The 23,839-nt window shown below is 35.8% G+C and overlaps 1 protein-coding gene across 1 annotated transcript; it reads left to right on the forward strand.

Annotated features, from left to right (window-relative positions):
* Positions 1-1,903: 1,903 nt before the first annotated feature.
* LOC134855981 (probable G-protein coupled receptor 21) lies at positions 1,904-21,882 on the forward strand (the record flags this gene model as incomplete). The annotated part of the gene is made up of 5 exons (XM_063872347.1): positions 1,904-2,010; positions 2,301-2,442; positions 19,654-19,770; positions 20,428-20,703; positions 21,668-21,882. Coding segments are annotated over 5 exons (857 nt in total), but the record flags the coding sequence as incomplete, so codon positions are not given.
* Between the last annotated feature and the right edge of the window lie 1,957 nt (positions 21,883-23,839).

The following is a 23,839-nucleotide window of genomic DNA, read 5'->3' on the forward strand; positions in this document are numbered from 1 at the left end:
TTTCAAAGTTTTTGCAGTTTGCACTAAATGTTTCCAATTTTTTTCAAAGTGCATTCGGAATAATCAGAACTTTCCAGTTAAGCGAATAGTCATAATCAGTGGCAGGGCACTTTTCATTCTTTCTTAGCAGACCGACCTTAATTTTTTTTGCGCTTGCGCCAGTATGAACAATTTTGAGGGGAGTGCGCTTGCCGCAAAATGTAATTTTTGGTCACAACTAGCCAATTAGCTTGTGCCTGAAATGCGGAAAACTTTCTCATTTTTATGTTCTCATTTTATGTTCTTGGGATATTAATTTTCTGTTAATTTATGTTAATTTTCTCATTTTTATGTCCTGGGATAGTTTGGAAAATCAATTTGTTTCACTTAAAAATCCAAAACCCGCCATCTTCAGAGAAAAAATATTCGATGCAAGTCTGCTATAATCTAACAGTATAATCAGAGTCATGAATGTCAGAGACATAAATTTCTCTTAATTGTGTCAAAAAAGTAATTTTGAAAGTACTTTCTGATTAATGAGACTTCAGTGCACAACCTTCAAATTTAAAATTGTAGATAATGGTCGTGTGAGATTGTCAATTGGGCGACAAATATAAGCACTTCCATACCAAAATGCACTCAACTGATGAGACTAATTAAACAGATTTTAATAATTATAAACGTTAGCCGGTGCTTCCCGATCTATTCAAAATTCAAATATCATCTTAGGAATAATTGTGCATTTATAATGATGTCAGTTGCCATTCAAACGTGGAAACTATTATTTTAAAAAATATATATAAAAATGAAGAGCCCTCCGAAATCATTAATTTTAATAGTTTCCTTCCAAACGTCACCTCTGTCGCCAAAGACTGTATTTAGACGCAAAAAAACCATTCACATGTCTATGCATTTTTGACAAATGCTTAATTTCAATTGAAGAAAAAAAGAAGAAAGAAGAAAAAGAAACAAAAGAAGAAAAAATTGATCAGAAACCGCAAAAGTGAGAAAAAAGAGGTAAATTTTAGAAGTTGGTTATGATTTATGACTGTTTAATAATAATTAAATTGTAATATACTTTATAAACGTAACCCAAAAAGCGAGAACAAAAACGCAATTCCGAACGGATTGGAGCTAAAACAATAACATCTTGTGTTGCAATGAAAACTACTTGAGCAAAAACTATCATTTTTTGTCGCCGAGATTTTTTCAATAAAACCAAGTCTGGTCGGATCAAGTTGAAACCTTGAGTTTTTGAAATTTTGACTACCCTTCAATGTCGGAGCAGTTTTTTGACAAAAATCACGCTTTGTTAGGAACAAAATGATATTTTCTTCGTCTGGTGTCAATTCTTTTTCGAAAGAAATTAATTGAGCTTTGGATCGATACTCTTTAGCTAGTTATGAAAAAAAAGTAATTCCGCTAAAAGGCTAGTACAAGGTCGAGCCTTGAATTGAGGTGGTCAAAGTAGTTCCAAAATCAAAGAAAAAACCACCCCGAGCACAAATACTTTTTCATTTTCTTCAAAAGTCGGAACAATAAAGAGGTCGTGAAGAAATCTATTTCAAGCTAAACTTAATTGAATTTATAAGCAAAACCTTCGAAAAAGTAAAAAATCAATCCAAACATTGCTTCATTGAATCTTTTAGTTGATCAAAAAGAAAACAATTCTTTGTAATTTAACCAAAAAGATGCAATGACACACCATCATTCACCAAACAGGAAAAAAGCTGAACATAACTTCTCAATTTTCACCGGTTTCCACCTAAATTTACTTAAGCTTTCGCTTTGTCAATGCTGAATGAAAGACAAAAATAGCTTCTCAAACTTGGGCTAACCTAGATTTTTGTGAGTATGATTGTTACTATATATCTAATACTTTTTTAATGATTATGAAAAGAAAGATGTATTGATTTTTTTGCAGAAAAAAACGAGATGGATTCAATAGACGTGAACGAAACTACTTTGGAAATCACGGCAATCACCGCAACGGAGATTATTGAAGAATTGGGATACCAGACGACAATAAAGGTATGTTCATATTTTCAGAAACAACAGTAGAAAAAAAGCTTGGGCAATCACGCAGACCAAAAAAGTTTGAATTCTCAAAGATGGCAAAAAAAAATTTTTTGTGCCAAACTGTTATTCAACTCTTAATAATAACACAAAGCAATAAAAATCCAAAAAAAAGTAGGACGCAATATTTCTATTTTAAATTTGGCAGCAACAATACAAATCTGAGGGAAAAGCGAGTAGTCGTCAACAACAATAATTTGCATTTGATTTCAAGTAAATGGATTACAAAAGATTTTTTGTTAAAGATCTTCGAAGCTATAACATGTTTCACGATAATACTGGGCATCCCTGGAAATATCTTCGCATACCTGACTGCCTCGCGGTTCACCCAGAACTCCTCCGGACAGGCATTTATCAAATGTCTGGCTGTCAGTGACATGATTGCAGGTAGGTAATGTTAAGATAGCTTTATACCATCTAGGCGGACTGACCTCTAAAACGTACAAATTAAAACAAAAAGTTATCTCGAAGAATCTATCATAACTGAAATACAACATTACAGTAGCTGCTACAATACAGCTTTTTAGAATTCAGTATTGACTAGCAATTATTAAAGAGAACCGTGATAATTTTAATACAGTTGAAAATTACCCTAAGTTTGGGGAATTTCTAGTCATCATTTGATCATTATGTCTGAGAAGCAGTCAAATTCTCTCCTGGCAAATCTACACAATAGTCCAGTCCAAAACAAAACCCAAAAAGAGAGCCAAAAAAAATAATTGACGTATCAACCGTACAGTAGAAACCTCCCCCCCCAGCCCCCCCCCCCACCCCCCATCACCACCACCAACTCAATATAGAGGAGAAAAAAAACATGTTAAGACTTTGATTTTAGTTTAAATGGATTCAATTAACAGTTTCATTGTAAGAAAAATTTGCAGAATAACTACCAACTTCCAAAAGTTGCTTAAGTAATTCCAATTTGTACGTTTGTTCGAAATGTGTTTTTTCCGGGCGATTCATTAGTATATCAACTAATGGAGAAAAGAGGGGAGGGGGAGGGGGGTTGGTTGATTGTAATTGATTTCCGTAAATTTTTAGAAAATGAGGGTTTTTGTATAAGAAGTCAGATGAAAAGTTGGAAAAGAGAAAAAAACATTTGAAGAATTTTCGCAGAATATTTGTTTTAGTCTCAAAACCTCTGAAAATATCTTCAAATTCTAACGGTACAAAAACAATCTTATGTGAAGTTTTGGCGTTTTCTGAATATTAGAAAAGCTTCAAAAACAACAAGACTTTTTTAGAGCTTTGAACCCTGAATGCAAAAAACAAAGCATATGTCATAAAGTTTTGTATTTAACAAGATTTGATGGCGAGTGCTACAGATTTTTGACCTTTTTGACCTTTTTTGACCTTTGTTGACCTTTTTGACATTTTTGACCTTTTTTGACCTTTTTTGACCTTTTTTCCTGATAGTAAATCCAGAAAGACCCTTGATTGAATCCAAGCTCCGCACACAAAACAGTATTGTTATGGTGGCCACTTTCCCAAAACAACAGCACTGAAAACCATGACTGGTGAAGATATTTTAACTCTAACTACTCCTCAAAAAATCCCAATATTTGACATTTTGAAAACTATGAGACTGTTAATTTTTTCGAGGGGAGGGAGGCGGTTTTTCAAAATATTTTCTAAAATTTTGTTCGACCTGTTTTTAGGAGTACCAAATTGATTTTCCGAGCTCTCCCGAAGCACTAAAAAGACCCTCTTATGGCGAAAATTTTTTCGCCGGAGGCGTTTTCAGTCTTTTTTGGACAGCTTGATTAAAACATTGCGTTTTTTCGTCGCGCGTTCCCCCCTCAAAATAAGTATATATCGGCGCCCAAGGCGCTTTAGAAAAGTTTAGGGTCAGCCAGCCAAAAAGGGAGTTCTTAGTAGCCAGGGAATGCTTTTTGTAGTCAAGGGTCGAATCCCTGATTGGCTCAAAACTTTTTTCAATTAAGCGAAAATTCAGCCCATCGAAATAAAATTGAAATAACATTTCGATTTTTTTAAGTAAGTTTCTGTAAGTTTTCAGAATTAGTGTCTGGCTTTTTATAAAACTAAATACTAATTTCATTAAGATCCAAATAAAAATTATATAAAATATCTTATCATTTGATTATATTAGTGTCTTCTCAAAAATACAGAAACAAACTTGTTACTCCTCATGGAACCGAATTGATAATTATAAGCCAATTTCAGCCAATCAGATTAAAAGCTACAAATTCAGCTAAAGATGTTAAAAATTTGATTTTGAGCAAAATAAAGAAAATGACATTTAAAATGAACAAGACTGCTCGTATATCAGGGCAAATACCCGCATGCTCCGACAGCCTTTTCACAGGTCTCAAATAATTTTTGATCAAGATTTTTTTGATGAGTTTAAATTTTTTATTGCCAATATTTCTAACATTTGATTGAATTGATCTGACCACTTAGAATTATTCTCAATTCAATTTAGAACGACTATGAATGCGGATAATTTGCTACGCATAAATAATTCGCCCATTGAAACTATCAAAGTATTATTCAAGCACTGATGCCATCCGCATTTTAGTCTTGTGCAAGAATACTTACTTGGCAGTCCAAAGATTTCCGGATCGATACCTATACGCTGTCAAATTTTGTGAAAATTTTTTGAATAAAAAAAACTACCTCAGGCGTATATATTCTTCCCTATATATTTTTCTCATATATAGTTACCTCAAGCATAAAAATTATAATGAAATGCCAAGTTGACCAAAACTTCTATCTGTTTAAACTAAAATTTTGAACAATCAAATCTTCGCGAGTTAGTGGAGGTTTATTTTAAAGATATACAGGAGAAAAAAGAAATGCAGTCATTTCGGAGTAATTTCTCAAAAATATACTGAATTTGCGACAACCTTTTGCAGCAAAAAATATAACATGGGTCGTTTACCAGGCTTGATACGCAAACTTAATTGACAGACGCTTTGACTTCGTTGCGTCGTTTTCAATACATTTTCAAGTGTTAGGAATACAAATGCAAAACTCATTGCACGCAGTACGACATCGCAATGAGATGACAGAAATAATTGCCGTCTAAATGCCTTGACGTCTTAATTTCTATCGTTCTTTTTAGCTAGCACCGTACTGTCTAGGCTCTTTTTATTCTCTAATATAACAGCTTGACATGTTATAAATTTCATTTGATTCTATTATCCAAATGCGATGAAAAATCACAGTAGGACAAAATGTGAACAAACTAACTATCTTAGATATAGAATGAAACTCAGAATGCGCTTTAGATGTAGTGATTTGCTCAACGCAATGTTTTCATTTTGTAGAATACAATGTTCAAAAAAAACTTGTTGGGCTGAACGTTTAAGAGAAGGGCGAAGACATTCTAGACCTTTCGGTTTCAAAAGTAACTTGAAATATTTCAAAGTTTCATCTCTTGAAAAATTTACTTAAAAAACTTACACTTTTTGCGAACCGATCCGCTCTTTTAAATCATTTGAAATATTTCAAAATTTTATGAATTGACTGGCTAGCTTAAAATTATTTAATTTGTACTGCAAATCATTTCCATCAATGATTAGAATTTTTTTAAACCTTCATAGTTTAAAAAGTGCGCTTAAAAAAATTAAAAACTTTGCAAATCGATTGGCTCCAGGAAATAACTTCAATTACTTCAAAATCTTATTGCTTGAGCAAAATTAGAAAAAAACTGCAAGAAAGTTTCTATGAAGAAATGCAAGAAAGTTTATACCAATTCATGGTATAATTTAACTTAAACGTTTTTTGAAAATTATCGCTTGAGAAGCTTCCGTAGATTTTTTAAACATGTTGCGATTTAATTTTTGCTGCAAAATAAGTTCAATTTTTATTTTGAAAAATTCAATCCTTGAATAGTTTTCATAAATAATCGCAACATTTGCCAACGATTCACAGTAAGGATTAACTTCAGAAGTTATTAAGTTTCATCGCGCGCTGAGAAAAAAATTTTTAATGCTCAATTAGCTGCTTAGAAACAATTTCAAAGCTTGATTGGCCTGCTCAAAAAAGCAGAAATTGTTGCGACTCAGTTCACTGTATGACTTAGTTTTTTTCTTTAAAAGTTTTTATCGTTTAATAAGCTTGCTTAGGATCTACTTAACAATCTCCCCTCCCCCCTATGGTACCTACTTAAGAATCTCCACCCCTATAAACAAATACAGTAAATTTGTACTGAGCTTTCTATTGAGAATTCTAACTTTGCTGCATTCTGATTGGTCGAAAAATCGCCCATTTTTATCTAATTAACAATCTCACCACCTTCCTTGAAAGGGGTGGAGATTGTTAGGTAGATCCCTTGCTTAGAAAAAATAGATTTTTCGCAAATCGATTCGCTCAAAAAAATAACTTTATATGTTTCAAACTTTGATCTCTTGAATAGCTTGCTTAACCGATTCACGTCTGTAAACCGATTCACGTTATAATTTTAATTGAAAATTACCAAAGATCGTAGCTTGTTTGATTGAAACAGTTCACAAATGAACAACTATTGAGTTTATGTCCGGGGTGGCTCACTCATAGAGTAATTTCAGATAAGGTACACTATCTTATTTTCGGCCGGACAGATTGGTGAAATTTCTTAGTCTAATACCAATCTAAATCTTACCCTTATATCTCTTTGTCTCAATATATCTAGTGTATACTGGTATATGCGAGGTTAAATATCAAGAACCGTTTTAGAGAAGAGCAACTGTTTGCTAAGGTATATTTATTCTGTTCTGTTAGCTAAAACTATGAATAGTTTTCAGCTTTACAATTAATTGTAAGTGTTAGTTATGGATCATGATTGGTTATTTAGAAAGATTTTATAGTGGTTATTTTATAGAGATAGTTTTATCAATAATATAATTGGATACAAACACTAGTTTTAAACTGGTTACACTATGATGCAATTGTTCAAATAATTAGTGGCTGCTCTTCTCCCACTTCAAAATATTCACTTTTTCAGTAGCTTCCGAATACTTCCTGCACGCGTCATAGCACAGAATAGCATCTGCTCCCATTTCGCATATGAAGAAAGTGTTGTTGTAACCATAACCGTTCATGAAAGGAATTTGGAGCGGTGTGAGTGTTGTTGGAATAGCATGCAAATCTAACTCGTAAATTTGGGAATTGAATCCACGGCTCAAATATTCCGACGCGAAAAGATATCCTTTTCTATCGTCATCATCGTCTCTCGGTACCCAAACCAGTCTATATATATCACTCATTTGACTCAGTTGAATTGTTTGAAAGGTCGCTTTATCTAGTATAGGCTGATTCAAGTCAACAGCGGCCATCTTATTTCCATCTGAATGTATTAACAGATAATCTCCGCCAATCAAAACTGTTCTTATGATCCTGTCTTCTGATGGTAGGTCTAACTGAAGTGTTCTTTTGTAGACATTGTTATCGTAAATGTGCACACATTTATATTTTTGCCGGGGCCTAAGAATTTAGACGATAAGCAAGTTAGACGGATGCTACAAAAAAGAAATTAGACGGATTTTCTTTTTCACAGATCTGGCATTTTAGACGAAAAAAAATATGAAAAGGAAAGGGCCAACAAAAATTTTTCTTGAGAGTCAAGTTTCACAAATACAAAAAGAACATAAAATGTCAATACCTAGTGCCAATTAGTGTATATGAAAAAAAAATGTCAAATCCGAATATTACAGGAGAGTTTTGAATTGAAAAAATTGTTCATCATTCGCCTTGTAAAATTATTGGCCACCAAAATTTAACTGTTGTCTGCAAACAATTTTATTTTTCTAACGCAATTTGTCTGCAAACAATTTTAATCTCTCTGACTTTTGTCTACTTTCTCACAATTGCAGTTTTGCAAAATCGTCTAATTTCATTTTAAGGACCTCCGCCTAATTTGCTTATTGACTAATTTCTCAACCCCCATTTTAGTCTGTTTTCTACGATCAAGAGCTTGTTTTGATGAAAGCTCAAAACCCGGTCAGTCGTTTTGCCTGTTTGGGAAGTATCAAGAGTACTCAACACTCTCCCATCGCCTTTATCTATCACACTCACTGTCGACATTTTGCTGGCATAAATGGAAGCGTAAAGGGAACCATTTCCACTCAAAGCCAGTTCAACCACTCCTATAACATCAGCAGAGTGAATTAAAACAATTTTAAACAAATAGATAAATTCGTGTCTGCACAAAACAGTCCCATACAAAACAGTCCAATACAGAAAAGTCCGAAAAACAGTCCCAATTAATAATTGTTTTGACAAGCCGGCAGGCCGAGAATTGTCCTTTGTTCAAAAAGCATAATAAACAAAATAGTGACCGCCGCAGTCGCGCCAACGTGTAGCGAGCTTGCCAACAGAGGGTAGGATTTAATACGAAATTTAAAGCCGGTTATCGCCGCAAAGCTGCGACGCGCGCGCATCGCGCCCACCGGCGACCTTAAACCGGACTTTTTTGTATTGGACTGTTTTTTCCTCCATTACATGATTTTTGGGACTATTTTGTATTGGACGGTTTTGTATGGGACTGTTTTGTATATGCACCGATAAATTATATGGATTATTCTCTCAAAATAGTATTTCGGGGAAAAATATACCCGGGTCGAGGTGCTCGAATTATGTTTCGTCTTTGAAAGTCGAGCAAGTGAAGTTGTGCGACTGAAACTCCACGGTCTAGAAGCAATTTTAAGTCAAGCAAGGTCAAAATATACCCACTTTTGGGCGAGAAAGTCAAAATATAGGTCGAGCACAGTCAAGCAATACCCAATTTTGGTCGAGAAAGTCGAAAATTAGGTCGAGCACAGTCAAACAATACCCAATTTTGGTCGAGAAAGTCGAAAATTAGGTCGAGCATCTGATTGACGAAAATAATCTTCGTCAGAGAGTTGCAATCAGTAGCAATGATTTGAGGAGGTTCACTTACCGCAAAACTAAAACATAAGAACCGAAATTTGTAATATGAGCTGCCCAATGTCAGTTTTGTTGAGACTCTAAGCAAGATTTGTCGTCATCAATTTTTGTCTAAAATCAACCCAATTTGAGAAAAATCAACCCACGTTTTTGTTTAAAAGCTTCATAAAAATTTAAAAGCTTCATAAAAGCTTCATATAACTTATCTACACATCTCTATGAAAATCTTTTTGCTTTAGTATTGAACCTTAATGAACCTTAACTACTTCCAGGTTCCAAGTTGACGCACATATTTCAAAAATTATTTGAATACTTTTGAATATTTGCTATGAGTTATTGTTATTGAAAAAAATTCCCTTTTAAAGAACCGATTTTTTTATTCAGCTGGTTTCTGCTTAAAGATTGTCGCTAATTTTTTGCTTCGTATGTTTTGATGCTTGTTTGATATTTGAACGTCTTGCTTGGCATGTTTGTCTAGAATGATCTTTTAGCGAGATTTTGTTAGACCTTTTTTGTTCAATTTTTTAACGGCTTCTTATTTTTATTTGTTTTTGTTTGTTTGTGTTGTATTGGTGTCTCGCAAGTAGTGGTAAGCTCTACTTCGCCTCTGTGACATGATTTGCTGACATTCTAGTCTTGTGTTATACCTGAAATCGTTAAAAGTCTTTGCCATTGTATTGAGCCGTTTTCGATCTTGAAAATCCCAATGCCTTTATTGGTTGCAGCAAACAGTTGTTGTGTTTCTCGACAATTATTCGCGTTACTATACATCAAAATTTTGGATGCTTTTTGTTTCCGAAGATTATTCAAAGTCCAGGTTTTTGGATTTCGGGAAGCTCCACCACTTGCCTGACACATATCTTCTTGCATCTGCAATGATTCACCAAGAGGTTTTTTCATTCCAGTTTGCAATGGAACAACTAAGTGATTATGGTGATTTGAGCTCCAGCAGTTTTCGCAAATTGCAACCGAGCACGTGGAATTCTTGCAAAACATTTTTGATGGTTTTTTGTGCAAGTCGCAGATTCCATGCTGATTTTTGCCTCCTGAGTTCCCCGTATCTTGCCGCAAAGACTGGAAACAAATTTTCAAAAAACATTGATTACTTTAAGTTGATAGGTTTCTGTGATATGCGTTGCGATTTCGGTTGAAAACCAGTTGTAATTCAATACTGTATTTGGAATATTGAATTTAGGTTTTCTTATTCTTTTGTTTTATTTTGTTACTGAGAGCTAGATCAGTGTTAAGAACTCTGATCTCTCACTGATTCTCAATGTCATCACTCATTATGACCTTGAGCATACCATAAAAGTAATGAGTAAGCACCATAGGTTGGTTGTACATACATAGACAAATACTGCTAGTGCAGTAGCGGTATGACACACCACCCTCGGTGAAAGAAATAAATTATGCAACGTAAGTAGGATAATTTATTTAAAAAGAGTTCAATATACTCAGTTCATAGGAAATTCTCTTGGTTAATTGACGGTTTAGTTTATGGAATTCTCAGTTTTCTTCCAAATCTATTTCCCAACTCGGGCTCCATTCAACCCCTTCGTCTAGTGTAGCATACCCAAACTTTTGCATGAAGAGGTGTCTTTCGAGTCGTCTCACTTTTGATTCCAATGGTCTATCGCTTCGATCCTTGAAATCTCTTAATTGATTTCTGTATTCCTTAAGTGCTTCCTTCAGGAGTCCTCCCCCTGTGAGATTTTCTGATATCTCCTTAATTGAAAGTTTTATCGGGTCTCCAAAGCGTTTAGGTTCTTTGTTTTTCGTTTGCCTGGAGCTTCGTCTGATACCCGACTCTTCAGTACTCGACTCGTCCGAAAATCCTTGTGGTGGTTCGAAAGTTGTATCTTTTTCCGAAATTTGTTGGGGATTTCCTCGGATTTCGTCTGCAACTCGCTGTACTCCTCTTTTTAGCAATTGGTCTGCATACTTTTCCCACTCGGACGGTGCTAAATTGCGATTGTGGAATGTGTCGACTATGTCCTCTAGGGGAGTGTGGGTGTCAATACATTTCAATTTCGACCGCTGTTTTGGTTTCGGTGTAGAACGTGACTGATTTTTGGTGTCTATTTTTTCCGGCCTTGATGTCGATTGCTCTTGTTCCGGGTTGACTGCCGTCGCAGTTTGGCTTGTCCCCTGTTGCTGCTTGTTTCGATTTTTCTTTTCTTTCCCGTTCTTTTCCGACTTCTTGGTGTCGTTTTCCTCTATAGATGATTTTGGGCCCGCCAAATTGGGTTTTGCTCTTTTGACTGCCAAGTTCAGACCTCCCCCTGCTTCTGTGTCTTTTGAAGTCACTATTGTTTGGCTCTTTTGAAAACGCTCTATGGGATTCATCGCATCTGCGATCTCCATTTCTTCTTTCAGTTCTTCATCTGATCCCAGCTCCTCGAGTAATTCTGGGGAACTGATCCTCTTAAACTTTTTTGTAGGTTCCACCGATGGACTTTTACTCGTGCTTTGTTGGTTTTCTTGTGTCAGCACCGTTTTTGATTGTGCAATATCCGATTTCCTATAAATCGAGCCAGTGGACGTCTTGATTGTTGAGTCTGTTTCAGAAGCGATTTTCCCTTTTAGTTGTCTGGTTATTGATTGTCCGCTTTTTCTTAGTGGGTCCTTTCTGAGTATTGTTTTAGGTGGTGATTTACATTGGTTTTCCACCTTGTCCTCCACAAATCCTTTCTCCCAAGAGTAAATCATCTCCTTTCGAAGATCGGGATTGAGTAGTCCTGTCTCATCCACTAATTTTCTGATATCGTTTTTAGCCGCATCTCTTCTCTTGTTGTTCCATCGGGCGTTCGCCTCCAACAACTCCTTTAGTGCTTTGGCCCTTTCTTTGTCTCTGTCCGATGATAACTGCTGCTTGTGCAGTGGGCTTGTATCCCTACTGAGTTGTCCCTTGCGTACTATTTTGAGGTTCTCTCTCGACTGATCAATTCTACGTTTCAATTGAGAAGCCGTCAGTGCTGAGCGTTCCAAGTGTTGTCTGTCTAAATAGTCAGAATCATTTAAGAACCTATCCCTCACAATTTTAAATTCTGTTTTTGGTAGTCTGCCAAAATGTGCTTGAAACGGGGATACTTGAATGGTTTTCTGCTTGTTCCACCGTAAATCTCTCATTATAATACTAAGACATAATTTGATTGATTTATTATTTTCTTCGAGCATCATCACCCCCAGTCTTCTTTTTATAGTTTGGATTGTACGTTCCACCAAACCACAACCTCTGTGGTCCCCCACCGGACAGAATTTTTGCTCGATATTGAGTTCCGAACAGAATTTTTTTAGCGTTTTTCCCTTAAAACCTGAAAATTGGTCCGAATGAATTGATTCAGGAACTCGATGCGTGTCGATATATGATCTCAAGAATTTTACTGTGCACTTCCCACTTGTAGATTTTGTAACCTTCACTGATGGAAATTTTGAGAATCGATCTATCGCTACTAAAAGGTAGATTTTTTTTCCTTTTTGGTTTTCTATGGGCCCCGCGTAATCTAATTGTACTTCCTGTCCCGGCTGCGTGAGCAGTGGCAGTGGTTTTGACGTATTTTTTGAAATAAGATATTTTACATTCTTACCATATCTGGTACAGCTACGACACTCCTCTGTCAGATTCACAATGTCCTTATTCATGTGTGGCCACCACAGGTATTGCGCTGCTCCCAGCATAGCCTCATGGCCTGGATGCCCTCGATGTATTCTTTTTAAAACAGCTTGTCTTAGTTGTACTGGGACTGCTAGCCGGTTATTCACCAAGATGCAGTCGTCCTGAACTGCCATCTGTGACCACAACCGATTTGTATCAGGTCCCATCAATTCAAAGCCTTGTTTGTCCCCTCTTTCTATCACTCGTCTGAGGCGGTCCATCCACGTGTCTTCTGTGGTCAATTCTGCTAGTAAACTTTTGTCGAACAGTTTTGCTAAGTTGTCCAGGGTCTCTACTTGTTGCTGCTTTTGCAGTTTTGTTTTTTCCAGTCCCTTCGGCGGTTCTATCGAGCACACTTCTTCTTCTTCACTCTCCGCCTCTTCTGTAGTTTTTTTTTTTTTTTTTTTTATTTGCCCCCGGCCTGCTCAGTGCAGGACCAACCGTGGGGGAGGGGGAGATGTCATCCATTTTGCCGCAGCCGGTCCCACCTTGAGGAGGCGGATGACACTGGGACCCCTCCAGCCGTGACCGAAGCGGGATTCTGTAGTCGTCAGGTCCATCTCTATTACCTGCACCTCACTGAGTTTCCGTTCCGCCGATGCGATTGGTTTAGTCAACGCTGAACTCGATTCATGTTCCGAGTGTCCTTGACTTCTTGGGTGTGTGCCACCAGTTCTCTATTTTCCCGTATATTGTCTTCTCCGCCTATTAGTTGCCAGAATGAGAGTAGTCTTTGATCTGCTTCTCTTTGTTGATCCGGTTCAAGCTGCCATTTCACCCGTGATGCATGTCGTGTTTCACTGTCGGAGCTATCTCTGTTTTTCCGGCCCCCTCTAATTATTTTCCTTGTACGCTGGACTGTCTCTGTGATCTCCTCCTCTTCCGAAAGTTCGTTTGTGTTGGATAGTGAGCGGTTCCACTTTGGATCCATTAGTCTCTCTTCGCGTTCCTCATTTCGCCAATCTTGTGGTGAGCCCGACCACCAGTCGTATGATCTGTTTCCTGACATCTCGATCCTTGAGTCTGTTTTTTTTTAATTTCTGGTACTGGTTGTTTTACGATTTTGGAATTATTTAAGACTGACTGTTTGTTGGGTTGATTTGACAAAAAAGTGATCTGTTTATGTTGAACTGCTGTGTTTAGCTGTTTTTGCAGTCGTGAAAACTGTTTTCTTTCGTTCCGGTCGAGCTTTGTTCGTTTTTGACCGTTTTGGTTGCTATAGCAACCATTACTTGATGACTGTTTCTTTGCATTCCTTCTAGAACATTCTAGAACGTTTTCGTTCCGGTTGAGCGACCCAGTTTCTTTAAGCCTACTGTTCCAGCAGTCGAACGCTTCATGAAAGGAGTTTATTGTCGCTACTACAAACTTTTCGTCTAATTCTGATTCGGGCCAGGGATCATTGAAAGGATCACGCGATAAATAATCAACTATGCCCATGTCCCTCCCCGGAATGTGAACTATTTTGAACTGATATGGCAGTAACCGGTCAACCCGCCGGGTTAAACGTGATTGGTAGGTCTTGTTCGATTTGTTACCATCCAATGCTGTTGTAAGTGCTTTATGATCAGTTGCAATGGTAAATGGTTTTCCCAAGAGGTAGTGTTTATATCTATCTACTGCCCAAACAACTGCCAATAACTCCAATTCATTTGTTGAATTTTTTTTTCTTGGGCATTTAGGTATCGGGATGCGAATGAAATTGGGACCCACAGGCCTTCATCATTTTGTTGTTCTAAAGTAGCCCCTAGCCCATCATGGCTAGCATCGCATTTAACTCGTGTTTCTCGGGTCGCATCGTAAAAATATACTTTTGTTATACTTGCCACAGCTTCTTTTATAGCATTAAATACTACCGTGTGTTCATCCCCCCACTCAAATTTTTTTACCTGGAGTTTCATGTTTTTTAACTTTTTCTTTTGATTCTCTTCTTTTAGAAGTGGTCTCTTTTTTTCTCTCAGACTTGCTGCGTTAGGTATAAATTTAGCTAATTGATTTATACTTCCCAGGAATGATCTTAGCTGTTTAAGCGATTTCGGCGGTTTCAAATTTACTACCGCTTCCGTTTTAGTGATTTTTGGTCTAACCCCCGCTTCTGAGAGATGATGACCCAACCAATTCACTTCTTGTTTAAAAAAGTCGCATTTTGATAGTTTCAATGCCAAATTTTCCGCATCCAATTTTTTTAATACTTCTTCTACCAAGTTTCCATGTTCAATTTCACTTCCCTTTGACACAATTAGTATGTCATCCAGAAAACAGAACGTGTTTTTAGCGTGGTTGATGGTTCTATCCATGGCCTTTTGAAATTCAGCTGGCATATCTGCTAAACCGTAGAACCCTGTCAAGAATCTGTAGGTTCCAGTTGCTTTTCCACCAACAATGTTGAAGTTGCATTGTCTAGCTGTATCAGCAGCCAATTTTAATTGACTGTACGCATATTTTAAATCTAACACCGAAAAATATAGCGTACCTTTTTTGTTTTCAGTCACAATCTGGCTTACCCCATCAATGAGTTCATCTACATTCGGCATTTGGTATATATTTTTGAACAATTGTCTATTGATTGGTTTCGCGTCCATTGCCAATTTTATTGAATCGTCTTTCTTTACTGTTATCACAATCGGAGCGATAAAGCAATCACTTGTACATTTATCGAGTTTTGTTATATGACCTTCTGTCAACAACTTCTCGATTTCTTTTTTCGACTTTATCTTGTATATGAATTGGGATTCTTCTTGAATCGGACATAATGGATATTTAAATTTTGAACTGACAATGTGATTTTTCGAAATACCTTGTCTTTCAAATAAGTTTTTAAATTGAGTGAAAAAATTTTCGTTCCATTTTTCTGACTGCTCGCACATGAGCACGTCAAACCTGGTGAGTTCCTTGGGCGCTGGTTTTTGTGTAGTAACTATTCCCACTTGTCCTTGCAATTCTAGTCCCATGATACATCTGGTCTTTCGTTCTGATACCAGAAAGGTAGCGCCTTTTACCTCCCAGCCCGCTGACCTCAGATTGGTCTTTAGGGCTCCCAGTATACTGATCGGTTGTTTGATGTAGTCCACGAATTTGGTTTGTAAATTCAGTTTGTCTGACGGAATGAATCTTACTTTGTTTGATTTTTCCATTATTTCCTTCGTTGTCGCCCAGTTGAGGAATGAAACTGGACTTCCTGTGTCCACTGTTAATTGAATTATTTGGTTATCTATTCGTACCATGGCCTTAAGTGATTCAATGTTGGATCGCGAATCGAATCTATTTTCTGAACTCGTAACATTTTTTCGTTTGATTTGTTCCTCATTTCATTGATTCGATCTTTCACATATTTTGAAACTCTCTCGTTTTCCGGTTGATAGGTTTGTACCGACACAACTTCAAATTCACTACATGACCCAACACTTTCACTTATCTGATCGCATTCCTCCACCGATCCTTCCGAGTCTTCCGCAACCTCACTTACTTGTTGGGATCTGCACATTTTAGCGAAATGATTGGGTTTACCACAGTGTTTACAGGTTTTCCCCATCGCTGGGCAATTTTTCAGGTGTCCCTGGTCAAACGTCCTTCCACATCTATTACATGGTTTCGTTTTCATGTTTTGATTCTTGTTATTGTTTTGTCTTTTATTCGATTCCCTTCTGTTTGGAGTCTTGTTCGTCCCCGACAAATTTCGAACTGCCATTACAGGTTCTTGTTTTATTCTCACACCCGAGGTGTAATTGCTACTTGATCCCCCTGTCGCCGCAGCATTAGTCTTTTGAAACGCCATTGTAATTAACTTGCTATGTTTGAATTTTATAGCCCTTTTCAGAACCTCTTCCGGGTCTAGAGTCTCGAATGTCAGCGTGTCCTGCAATGTCATGTTTTTCATTTTTGAAATGAACAGGTCTCGGACTGTTTCATTTTTCAATGCTCCCAATTCTGATCGGGCTGCTTGTGCAGTTAACGCTGCGTGAAATGATTCCAGAGATTCTTCAGATTCTTGCATTCTCGTAAATAGCTTATATCTTTCGTATGTTACACATTTTACCTTTTGAAACAAGACTTCTGCCAAATCTGTAATTTCCCTGAACGTCATTTTCGATATTTCAGCATGTGGGTTCTTTTGTAGGAATCTCTTCTTTCCCTCTGTGCCCAAAGACAAAAATAATCTGGACACCAATTTCTTTTGTACTTCGTTGTAGAAGACATTGTGTCCGACTCGTGGGCCTCTTGTCTTTCTCTCTTCGTTCTCCAATACTACTCTATCTATAGCTAGCTTATCTCTGAGAATCCTAGCGTTCCTCGCATCTTCATTCTCTCCATCTCTGGGTGTTTCTGGGCGTGGTGGTGGTTCCTCTAATATGTCTTTTGGTTCTTCCAAAATGATATCTGGGTTCACATTTTCTTTGACCGTAACCGCCATGAGAAATTGTTCGAACCAGATTTTGAATTGCCACGGAGGGTCTAGATTCGCTGACGCCCAAAATACCGGAATTCCCATATCCGTTCTGTTATCTTGAGCTGCGAATCCTGCTGGCTGCGCCATGTGATATGCGTTGCGATATCGGTTGAAAACAAGTTGTAATTCAATACTGTATTTGGAATATTGAATTTAGGTTTTCTTATTCTTTTGTTTTATTTTGTTACTGAGAGCTAGATCAGTGTTACGAACTCTGATCTCTCACTGATTCTCAATGTCATCACTCATTATGACCTTGAGCATACCATAAAAGTAATGAGTAAGCACCATAGGTTGGTTGTACATACATAGACAAATACTGCTACTGCAGTAGCGGTATGACAGTTTCAATGATTGATTATTAAAGTTGTGCGGTTTAGTTTTTTCATCGCAACTTGTAGATATATAGCATTATATGAAAACGAACTGGCTAAGCAGGGGGCTGAGTTCCAATACTTCATGTGGGTGTATTATCGCCAAGTTGCATGTTGTCTGATTGGCTTTGAATGCATAAAAAATTCATTCGGCGAGTTCGTTACTTTTATCATTACTCTAGAATGGTGTTTTCTTGTCAAAAATTTTGCTGTTTTTTGTCAATGTCAAAAATTTTGAAAAAACTGGTTGCTGCTGCCTTCAAAATTAGTGACGTCTTACCTCTATCGCGCTTCGGAAATCATAGTTTATCGACAAGTCTTTATCCTCGCGAATGTTATAAGGAATTGGTTGCCGGCATTTCGAACATATTCTCAGATCACTAGTTAAAACCATTTGCAGGCAAGTTTTGGGCAGTGAACAATATGAGTGACCGCAATAAAGAGCTTTTGGATTCTCCAGAGTTTGAAGACAAATGCAACAATCGAAAGGTTCACTCATTTTTCTTCTCCAAAATCAATGCAACAAACTAACGCGATCTCACAATATACTGATAATATTTGTTGCCAAAGTAATTTTGCGCAATTTTGTGAAAAAAAGTGTGAGTCTAAGAATAAAAAATGTGCTCAGCTGAATACCTAAAAAGTGCGAATTTTGGTTTTATAAGTTTTGGCAAATTTTGGCTCCATGCGACTTAACAAAATTAAACAATTTAAATATAAAAAATTTTGGCCGAGCGATTCGAGTAATTTATGCACGAACAAATCAAGCAATGAAGAATTAAGCTGTATAAGCTGGTTCTGCTGTACACAATGATGTTTCTTTAAAAGTTACATGTCTTCATCATCGTCGAAAAATCAATCGTTTTTGAGTTGTGTGCGATAGTGTCATCAGTAAATGGCTTTATCTAAATATAGTAGTTTTGAAAAAGAAAAACACTATAATGTATGCGCAGAAAAACGTGCACGAGTCTGCGCTAGTCTAATTAACGAGTCTGAATAAACAGAGTATATGAACAGCCCAAACATTATACTTAGTATCCAAACCAACCGAAAGTTACGTCGCCATTTGAATGAAGTTTTCATTGGACTTCGTAACTGTTACATAATTGTTACATAAATTATTTGTAACAGTTACGAGTTTACGACTGTTGTTTGTAGTAGCTTGGGTTGACAAAAAGGCCTATGAAAAAAATTTCATGATACTATTAAAAAATCCTTATCCAAAGACCACAAAAATATTACGAAATCGCAATATCAGCATTTTCTCCATACTATGAACATTTATAATAAGCATTTTTGTCACATTTAAGAAAATAGTTTTTTGCCATACTTTTTATTATGAAAGATTTTATAAAAATTGCAAAAAAAACTTTTGTATTATAGAATTTTATGACAAGCATTTTTTGTTAAGAGTTTTGTTGATGCCAAAATAGCTCTCAGGTAAACAAAACTTCCACCAATTTGTTTTGTTAAAGTCTTAAACCAATTGAAGATAATTTTCGAAAAAAATAACTTTTGAATGAAAAAATGCTTGTCATATATTTTTCTTTTATGAAAATTACATGATAATCATTTTTCCATAGACTCCATATATGAAATTGTATGATAGGCTTTTTTCTTATATGGACGTGAGTACAGGAGGTGATTTATACTTCGACTGATTTATATACCACCATGACTTGAAAATTTTGTTTGATCGATCAAATATTACTGATATATCTGGTATAACTAATATAACTAATCAGCCTACAGTTTCTGGTTTTTGGTTGCTTACAGTTGCTAGTTTTAGCCGAGAATCAATTATTGCAGCGTTGTTTTGTTTTATTTTATGCACTTTTTTCTCAGACTGCCCTGCAAAAGTTATTAAATTACTTTATAAGCAGTTAGTGATGTTGGGTATTTGCAGCAGTGAATCATCAATAATTGCTTAAACTAGCTCGATCGTTTTTGCAGAGCGTTCTGGATAGAAAATAAGCTGAAGTTAAGGCAAAATGAAAAACGATTTTTTTTTACTATTCCATCAACCTATCAAATCTATTGAATTTTTTCCATTTTAATTTCATTACATTTTCATGTCATAAATGTCGCAATACAGTCATCATGTGGTGTATACAGTCGCGAATTCAGCCAAAAAGGCTTCCAATCTCAGCCAAAAAGGCTCTCAATCTCAGCCAGAAAGGCTCTCAATCTCAGCCAGAAAGGCTTCCAATCTCAGGTTGTAATATATCTTACCCCATAGTTTTGCTTTTCAGGTGTGCAAGATGGAGTGATGGAATCATCTCTCAGTTTGATCGGATTTGACGTTTTTTCATCTCACCCTCTCTTGTGTCGGTGGCTTGGATTCTTCACCTACGCGACAACTATTTCAGGTGAAAAATTCACTGAACATTTCAGCCATTTGACAAAATGTGATAATTATGAATTTAATTTAAAAACTTAATTATTAGATTACTGTTGCGGTTATCTCAGACACCAACTAATAAACGATTGATGTATTTGGATTATTTTTCCTACGATATTTAATTTTTTCTATTTCAGAGTTATTTTCAAATCTTGTATCTTTGTAACTTTAAATCCGTTGCGTATTTTAGTGAGTTTTGGAAGCAAAAAAAAACATTATGGATCGCCAAATTGTGTCGGTAAAATTTATATAATATGAGATATTCATCATTGTCAAAATATACCAATAATTTAATTTTCACAAAACTCATAGTTACCTAGGAAAGCTTTGTTTGCATCACCAACGATTAATTATGAACCTGATATTTTATTGAAAATTGACCGAAAATTTTATACTAAAATTTTGATCTGATAACGGCTCACAAACATGAATCGCTTCAAATTTATAGCCAGTAAAAACTGGAATTTCAATTGATTCCAATCAGAAAAGCGATAAAAATACGACATAACATACGATTCAAAATACGCGTCTGCTTTTGGTTGCGTCTTAAGGCGAATTTTGTTTACAAAATGCTCTGTTCTGGTCATAAATTACAATAGAATTTTTTTTAACATTTCTGTTTCAGCCGGATATGTTCTGCTGGCAAGTGCAGCCGACAGATTGGTTGCAATTTGGAAGCCAATCTACTACAAGCAGAATTCGAAGCCAATCAGGGCCGTCATAACCACAGTTGCAATCTGGTTTCTCACAGTCTTAGGAACAGTCCCTATATTTTTCGAGTATGACTTGGATGGAACTTATTGCAACTACGTGTTTGAGAACCGCTGGGCTATTTTTCCGGAGCAATGGCAGTTCCACGTGTATTACGAACTCATTTTTGTCGGAGGATTCATCACACCTGGTAATGAGTTAATTTACTATTTTAGATTTAAGAATTTAACTTTTGCAGTTCAAAATCTTTTATATAAAAATTTGGAAAAATAACTAAAACTTTTTTGAAATTTTTTCACAAAAGTACTATTGAAAAGAGGACCCAGTGTATTTAGACGATACTCGGTTAATTCAGCTCTACTGTATATCTCATTCATATCCACTGTTACATTCTGTTGGTTAATCTTGGGTTATGACTCTTAAACTGGCTCTTGTATAGTCTGATCCCATTCATACATTTAAATTATCGCTCTAGTTTAAAATGAAAAATAATCATACAGAAGAGTGTCTTTTTGTTCCGACTTTCGATACGAAAGTAACGGAATATTTGCACTCGGTGTAGATTTTTTTCTTCAGACAAATTTTTATATCGTTCGAAAGGTATTGTTGTCCTGAGCTTAAATTTGAAAAGATATTTCACCGGTGATTTTATTTTTGTAAAGTTATGGGGGTTAAAAGATTGGCAGTTTGGCCATTTTGGGACAATTAACGCGCGATATATTTCGCGCTTTTAACGCGTAAGCGGAAATTAATCCGTTCTAGAAATCGTTCCGTATTGGTTGGAATAAACTTGTTTGCCATAATTGATTGTTCTAGCAGTTCTGAATCTATTCTTTTGTACTTTTTATGGCGTGTAGGGGGATGATTTTCATGAAAAAAGTTCAAATTTCAGAGAAAAAAATTTCATTTTGTTTCATCACATTCAATTTTTTAATGTTATTACTGCTCCCTAAACCTTAAAAGGCAGGTGGAACATTCAGGGCTTCGCCCTGATACAAGCAGTCTTGTCTTAATTTGTTCTCAAGAATGGAGGTGTTGGTTTTGAACATGGTGACCGCGTACAAAAAACAGGCAATAATTCGCATCTAAATAACTTTACTTTACAAAAATCAATTCAATTTTTAAAAAAATATATATTTCTATATTTTTTTCAGGTGTGGTGGTGTTGGCTGTGAACATGGTGATTGTGTACAAAATGAATCGCACAATTGTCAAAATATCTCGAAGGGAGAAGGAGAGAACAGTCTGCTTGATTGTACTGTCTGTCTCCTTCCTCGTCTGCCTAGTGGGAATAGGATTCATGGCTAGACTCGGTACTGTGTTGAGGAATTCGAAACCCAGTGAAGCCAATCTCATCAATTACATCAGGGTTAATTCAAACTACTGTATGAAAGTCATCAAAATGAATGAATGATTGTTTCTGTTTTTTTTTCTGTTCTAAAAATATTTTGTTTGTTTTAAATATCAAGGTTTTAAATATCAAGGTATTCAATGCGCTCTGAAGCCTAAGAAAAAGTTGAAGATTTGATTTCTGACAAATTTTTAAGACTCAATTAAATCTTCACATGTCTAGATCAAGAACTTGAACAAAAATATCCATTTCAATTGCTTCTTGAGAAAAAAAAACTTCCTAATTTCTGTAATTCCTGAGTAATTCTTGAGTCATTTCTGATGTCATTTTTGAATATTATTTTTAGAAACTCCCTGCAGTGTTGAACAACTCAATAAACTTCTACGCATATTTTGCAACCAGTTCATATTTCAGAAGTGTTTTCTTTCACACAATTGGACTGAAACCGATGAGCTTCTCTAATAGAAACACTGGAAGCCAAAACTAATGGGAGGATTTCATATGCTATATATCAAGTATCATATGTTTTAACGCCACTTCGCACTATTTTAAATTCTGTAGAATTCTTGGAATCTTTCAAAATGGAATCTAGAAACTTTGTTAATTTTTTGAAAGTATACTAAAAATTGTCCTACATAAACAGGTGCATGATCAAAGCTAAATAGGTGCATGCTCAAATTATATACCGTAACTTAAAAAATTTTTTGAAGCAAATGAGTGTATAATCAATTAGATAGCGTTGAGACTTCTGTGAATCAGTTTGTAATATCGTTAAATTTCAAGTTAATTTGTCAAACTTATTGCTAAAACAAAAACATGCCCCTAAAGTTTCAGATCATGCCATCAGAAAGCACAGTTTTTTGTTTCTGTTTTTACAAAAAAACGAGAAAGAGAAACAATTGAGTTTTTGAAATGTATTACCCAGCACTATATAGAAAAACATTGCGATTTGCAGAGGATCCCTCGAAGGCCTATCCAGTCGTCTCTAGGACATTAAGTTTCTCTTATTTCCAACCTTCCAGGCCAAATTAATTTTGTCAAGCGAAACTCTGTATTTCGCAACTCAAGGGCAATTTTTTTTGCTTCTAAAATTTTCGCGAGCTACAACGAAGCGTGCTAGAACTGAAGCATGAGATTAAAGGGAGTGCTCTTCCTAACTGCTTCATTGCTATGGCAGCGGATTACTTACACGATCTTATGCTCTCGATTTAAAACGCCTTGTCACTACTCTCAGTGTCCAAACATGAAACACAAAATTGTGAAGCTTGCGCCAAGTAACGCAAAGTTTGAATTAGCTAGTTTCCCATTATAAAAACATCAAATGGAATGGTTCGTCGAGATACGATTTCTGACTTCAAAAAATTTTGAAATTGAGTTTTGAAACTTTCCTGAAAATTATTGTAAAAAAAATAATGCAAGATGCTCAAAATTTTTTGTGCTTTTGGTAAAAGTATTTACAAAAGTTGTTAATGATATTTTTTTGAAACTTAGATCATTTTTTAATTAGTGATTTTTTTCAAATAATTTATCAGAAAAATTGCAATTGGATCACTCATGCCTTTACTAAATATATTACAAGTATTTTTTCCAGATTGTTTTAAAGCACGTTTAAGAGTAGAAACAAAGTCAGAAACTTTAATTAGTGTAGATGCTAATTAAGAAATTTAAGCAAAAATTGAAAACTATGAAAATCAGAAAAAGTTTAAATGGATTTAAAAATCTGCAAAAGTACGGATACTTAATTTTTTTTTAATTCAGTTTATTATGTTTTTTTTGGTTAACAACTATTGTTGAGGAAACTTTCGCTATTGTTTGCAAAATTCTATTACTTCCCATTACTCAAATACCTAAATTGTTTTGAGCCACAAATTGAAGAACATCAGAACTCTCCGTTTGATAGTGCAGCGATTATCATTCCTGATTTAAAATTCACCCAACAAAGTGCACTTTCCAGTACTGATTCAAAAACATCTCT

The sequence above is a fragment of the Symsagittifera roscoffensis genome, unplaced genomic scaffold (assembly GCF_963678635.1).
Source record: "Symsagittifera roscoffensis unplaced genomic scaffold, txSymRosc1.1 SCAFFOLD_654, whole genome shotgun sequence".
NCBI lineage: Eukaryota > Metazoa > Xenacoelomorpha > Acoela > Convolutidae > Symsagittifera > Symsagittifera roscoffensis.